At 32.8% G+C, this 6,370-nt stretch overlaps 1 protein-coding gene across 1 annotated transcript; it reads right to left on the minus strand.

Moving 5' to 3' along the window:
* Positions 1-2,834: 2,834 nt before the first annotated feature.
* On the minus strand, positions 2,835-3,290 carry LOC116405259 (S-protein homolog 1-like). Its single transcript, XM_031889230.1, has one exon. The coding sequence runs from the start codon at positions 3,288-3,290 to the stop codon at positions 2,835-2,837; it is 456 nt and encodes a 151-aa protein (XP_031745090.1).
* Between the last annotated feature and the right edge of the window lie 3,080 nt (positions 3,291-6,370).

The following is a 6,370-nucleotide window of genomic DNA, read 5'->3' on the forward strand; positions in this document are numbered from 1 at the left end:
ATATGATTTTATGATATGCTACATGTATAGGCTATGGTGTTCTATTAGCTTTGTCTACTAGAGTCGCGCCCACGTAGGTGTCCCTCAGGATCACCACCAGTATATGTTTTAGGAGTGGTTTGATAGGGTCACTTATAGCTCGATTCTCTTAGGTGTTCTTTCGGGTCACTGAAGACCAACTTCTCTTAGGTGTTCCTTTGGATCACAAAAGACCATATGTGTTTCATTCGGGATCAATAGATAGTGTGTGTTCGGAAGCACAGTAGTTATATGGTACTTTCTTTCAAGATCCTAATGAGAAGTTAATAGACACCTAGCGGGACTAATAGTAGTTCCCTTATTGACAATAAGTGATTGTGGCTTACCATAGCAAAAAATTTATGATTACTTCCGCTTTATGTTTTCAGTATTTTATTTACAACTTCAGAACTTATGAGTACTTTTATAATATTTTCTTATGATTTTAAATAAAACCTGAACGAGTATTTGAAATTTTACTTTTATTTTTGCGTAATTTAGTTATGATTTATAAATAAGTATTTAAGGTTTTTATTGAAAGATTTAGTATCTTCTTTTACTCATTCATTTTCTTTTCGAAAATCTTTATTTAATTTAATAGTCATGATCTCGGCTGAGTATAAAGAGTTAAGTCGTTACACGACATCTGGATGTTATACTTACAATTTAATTTCTAATTTGTTAACTGCAGTACTGGTAGAGCTGTGAACAAAGTCATAGAAATAAATTATTGTGTCCATTGTTTTTAAGTTTTATTGTTCACTTCTTTATCTGGGTGTTTTTAAGATTTGATGTCTATAGTATGTTAGTTTGAAGAACTTTTGTAACTTGATTGATTGAGATTTGTGGTCGCTTTATCGTATTACCGCCTAAGTTTTTACATTTTACTGGTGAGGATGTCGATTAATAAGTTGTTATCAAAAGAAGCAGCGTTTACAAATGTGATAATTAATATTGAGAATCCTTCGTAGGATTAAATAATGTTTTTTAGTCCTCTTCAGCTTTAGACAAATTTAGTCAACTTCAACATATTTGGCCCCAGAATAATCTTGAGTTCGAGATATTTATTATTGTTTTGACACTAAACCATAGAGTTATTTATTGTTTTTCTTTAATACTTTTAATGTTTATGTTTTTGGTGGTCTCTTCATTCGTAGTTAGAGTGAAGCAAGAAGAAATATCACAACAAGAAGAGCAAGCATCAAAAGTAAAATGATTCTAATTTGGATATTTCACATTTATGTAGCCTTCTACTTCTGTAGGAGATTGACAATCTAAAACTATGAAATACCAAGCGACACTGACTTTAATAGTAGTGTTTATTTCTTGTATCTTGCTCATGAGGGTTGGATAATTTTGTGTATGAGAATCATTAGAGTACAGAATAGAAGTATCGTACATCATTTTATGACTTGGTGATTGGTAAGTACGTCCATCACATTATAGATTCATTGACTATTTGATCTAGACAATGTGATCTATGTCTCTTATTAGTTTTTTTCTTCTTTTCTGTCCTCATTTATTAGTGAAAGCATCATCTCATATCTCATATCTAAGGACTTCTAAGGAGAAGCAAGGATGTTGTAAATAACTTGCTCCCATAACCTCTGCGAATGCGAATTTTATCAACATTTGCAGATCCAAAATTTTATCAAAATTGCGAATGCAAAAACCAACCTAAATATAAACTATATTTAAGGGTTTAACACCAAATTACAACAATATAACAAAGTCCAAAAAAGTTTTAAAACTTTTTAATCTAACCAAAATATAGATTAGGCTCATATTTCAGGGCTCCATGAGTTGCCGACCATCAGATTAAGTTTCAGCATAAGGGATTTCCTTTTCAACAAATGAGGCTTCCTAGTACGTAGGTGGGTCGTAAGGAATTTCATATTGAAAACTGGGGAGGTGGGTCGCCGTCAATGAGAGACCGAGTAGTGTGGCTGTTAGTTTCGTGGGGTTGCCGTCAGATTGAGAAATGGAGTACGTGGTCGGCCAAAACGTCATGGGTTGCTGTCAATGAGAAACCGAGTAGTGTGGCCAAAACGTTGTTTGTTTCAGGGCTCCATGGTTCACCGTCGATGAGAAGTGTGACCGACCGATGAGGTGGAGATGGAGAAGGAGAGGATCGAGATTGGGGTTATTTTGGATTTTCTTTCGTGGAGACGTAGAGGGAAAGGGGAGATAAAAGAATATATAATTAATAAATTATTTTACTATTTATATTTAATGACATTCATATATATTTATAGCACTTAAAAACTGTCATAAAATTTTCAAATCTGATAAGTTTTGCCTTTTCCCGTAAAAAAACGTAAATTTTGACCTTTTATGACAGTTTTTTCTTTCCTTCCTTCAATTTAGATTGTATACCGCGGTTATAATATATCATTTTTCTTGTAGGGTTCATATTAAACTTTTTAAATCTACCAAATTTAATTCCAAACCAAACTTTATTTAATTTAATTGATCATATAGAAAAAAGATGGTACAAATTATAGATCATATGGTAAATTTCCTTTTTGTTTAATTTTTTTTATTACAACAAAAATTATATGGCAATTAGTTTGAGTTATATATAATACAACATAAATGGAAGTATGAACATAAATGTAGGCATCAACGTTACATTTTATGCTAATTAGTTTGAGTTATATATATTTACTCACGCTTGGTGAGGTGGCTACTTAAACACGCAAAGAAAAAGAAAACAGAACTGTGGGTATGGAAAACGGTAAAGACATTATTAAAAAACTTTATATATAATACAAACGAACCACACATTTAATTGTGTGATTTTTTTGGGTACATAATTATTCCCACTTATGAATCAAAATATCTTTGTGAGTATCGAAATTGTCCTTCAAATAAATTCCATCATCTTTAGCAGTCCAAATACAATTTTTCTCAAAGCACATTGTATATAGCCAAACTGATCTGCTCTCAATCCAAAACGATTCAAATGATGAATGTTGTCCATTTGGCTTTTGCAAGTAACACCAAAACAACGTCGTATTCCAAAAATTTACTCTAAATCTCCAATTGAATTCAGTTCCAGCAATAAGCCTACGTTCTCCTAAATCATTGTCTTTGGATTTGCAATGAGCCAACAAGATTTGACCATTGCTTAGCCCATTCACAACGTGGATATGCCATTTTTCAAGCTCTACAGCCTTTGTTTCCTCAAGTATTGCCAAACACAACACAAACAACAACACCACACACTGCTTCTTCATATGTCCTATTTCTATTTGCTTATTCATATTCATTTGCTCGATGAAAAATTAAACCACCTTGTGATTGCTTTTATAAGGGATGTGAAATGGTGCATTCAATTTTTGTATACAGTTTCATTTCAAAAATGAAAAATCTATTTAAAGCAATATTATTAACGGTAGCATTGCAATATTATTAATGGTAGCATTTAGTTATAAGACAGACCTTAGGTTTTACACATGGATGTGTTGGTTTCACTAAAATAGCAATTGGTTTTCAAACAAAAACTTAATAAGTTAGGAAGATTTATACCAAAAGAAGATTATCAGTGGCTATCTTTTTTATCATTTGTATACATTGTCTTGATACTTTTTTACAGGATAAAGATAATTAGAAAAGAATTAATTTATAAAACTATTTAGTTATATATTTTTCAATAGTTTTAATTTGCACAAATCTCTCCATTAATCATTCAAATTTGATTTTTGAATGTATACCTATTTCGTCTTCTTATCCAAATTTGTCTAGGATTTGGTTGTTGAGATAAGTGTAGAAATAGTAAAATTGTAAATAGTAGTTTGAAATATCACGAAAGGCAAAAAAAATTAAGAAAAATAGCAAAACCGCCACACTCCATTTTTTTTAATTATATTAAACTGGAATCTACCCTAGTTATAGGATAATTCATAGATTTCAAATACACAATATTTGAATAGCTCCAAGATGAGACATGATATTGCAGATTTCACAAAAATAGTGTATTTTGCAAACAACATTTAAATTTGGTAAATCCTAACTAAATCTGTTATTTTGTCGCCAAAGCCTTCTGACTCCTAATTTTAACCTTATGCAAAACCATGTACAAGATAAGATAAAAACATTTTGAAAGATCACCCTTTCAAAATGTTTTTCCACTTTCCACGTAGAGGTCGTAATCTGAGAACCTGACCGTTGTCTTCATACTACTGTTGTGCAAAATTGTTGATAGTTTAGTTATTAAGGGTTAGTTTTAATCTTATCTTGTACATGGTTTTGCATAAGGTTAAGTGTTGTTATATAATTTTTGTGCATGAATAACCAAAGGTAAAAAAAATTGCATAATTTTTTATTTTTTATTTTTTATTTTCTATACTCGACGTAATAAAAGCGTCAAGATTAATTTTAATTACTTGACATTTTTTCAATACGAAGTAATATGTTTTTTCTCCCTTTTCTAAAAATAAAATTTTCCCTTTTTTCCATTTTCTCCAACTTCTAAAATTTAAAATTTCCCTCGATTTTCACCAAAAATTTCCCCAAATTCTAAAAAAATAGCCAGTTTTTCACCCAAATTTTCTTTATCATTTCTCTCCATCCTCCATTTCTTCATCTTCTTCCACGATGTCTTCCCCTTCTTTGCACGAATTTCCCACCACACCGAAGCTTTAACAATTTGTTCCACATCTTTGCCGAAAGCTTCAGATGGTTGTTCACCGTCCGTCCACGTTCACCACCGCGTTCCACCTCTCCAAGAAACCCTTTCCATATCTTTCATTTTTCGTATAATTAATAATAGTTATTGAACCCGACATTCCTTGGCCCAATCCCCTCGATTCCTTCCCCACTTCTCCCTTCACCCACCTCGATCCTCTCTTCGCTGCCCTTCTTCGTGAGATTCTCCTCGTCGTCAAGTTTTCTGACCTTTTTGACCCACCTGATCAACAAGAGTCTTGGATTATTGTCATGTATGATTGCATTGTGAGTTTGAATTATTGAATTATATACTAACTAAATCACAACGCTTTAAGATTTAAAATAAGGTGTTACCTATTGAAACACACCAAGTTTGGTAGAATCTAATTTGATAGCTTACTCCCTTGTTTTGGTTAAATTAAAAGTTAGCGAAGTGTTTATAATAAAATCTTCGCATATAAAACGAATGTCTAGTTGATATTAAGTAGGTCCTTAAAGTTTAAAGAACATACTTTTTCTAATTTTGCATCTCTTAGAAATTGTTCAAATAGAGAAAGCCAAGGAAGTGTGGCCTTACTAAGAGAGTTAAAAGGCTGTAAAACAATCTTAAACGTAGGATCAATTGGAAATTTGATAGCTTGTTTCCAAGTAAAAAACCCACACTGGAAGAAGAGAGTAACGTATTATAGGTCACAACTGTTTGGAGAAAGCTTCATGTCCTTCATTCTGTCAAACATTTGCCATTCTTCATCAACTCGTCCAGCCTTGTAAAGTGAATCAATCAAAGAGTTAACCACAATCACATCAAGTTCACATCCATTTCTTATCATCTCATAAAGCAAATTCACAACCTCATCTACTTGTCCTACTTTGCTTTAGCACTTCATCATCCTGTTATAGGTCACTGAATCTGGAGCTAAACCATTCTCTCTAAGCCCATCGAATGTTTTTTTGCTTCTCTTAACCTCCCCATTTCAGCAAGGCTGTACAATGATGCATTGCACGCTGCAGTATTTGGAATAATTCCTTTAGCTTTCATCTTCTCAAAGGTCTCAACAACTTTTCCAGTATCGTCCAGATTTTCCAAAATAGTCAATAAAAATATTGTATGTATAAGCAGTAGGTTGAACACCTACGGATTCCATAGTACCTAAAAGCTTTGGTGCATCCTCAATTCTACCTACCCTCAATAGTCCACAGATAAGTGTGTTATAAGTGGATGAGCTTGGTGAGGATTTTAATCTTCGATGTCCTGTATATCAAACCTCGAAGATACTGATACATAAAGGTAAGCGACTTATTAAAAAATGCAATGAAATTGCCATACAAAATACTATCTCCCAGGTACTGCAAGATCCCATGTTACGCATAAAAACTTCGAATGGTGGATGATAAACTTAAGAGGACTGAAAGCAAATTGATGTCGATATCACATCTCTTCTTGCACATTTTAATCTCATTATTTTAATACAAGAAGCTATAATAACGGGTATTTATACACGCTATCACCACCCTTCTTTTCACTTTTTCTTCCAATGGCCCAAATTTACTTTGTTGTTCTTTCTTGGGCTCTCTTTGGTAACCCTTTAAAATCAGCCTCATGCAAGGAAGTGCTTTCTATTGGAAGTTCAATATTCTCTTTCCTCGCCTTTCCTCGCCCCGCTGATTCGCCTATTCTTTT

The sequence above is a fragment of the Cucumis sativus genome, chromosome 7 (genome assembly GCF_000004075.3).
Source record: "Cucumis sativus cultivar 9930 chromosome 7, Cucumber_9930_V3, whole genome shotgun sequence".
NCBI classification, from domain to species: Eukaryota; Viridiplantae; Streptophyta; class Magnoliopsida; order Cucurbitales; family Cucurbitaceae; genus Cucumis; species Cucumis sativus.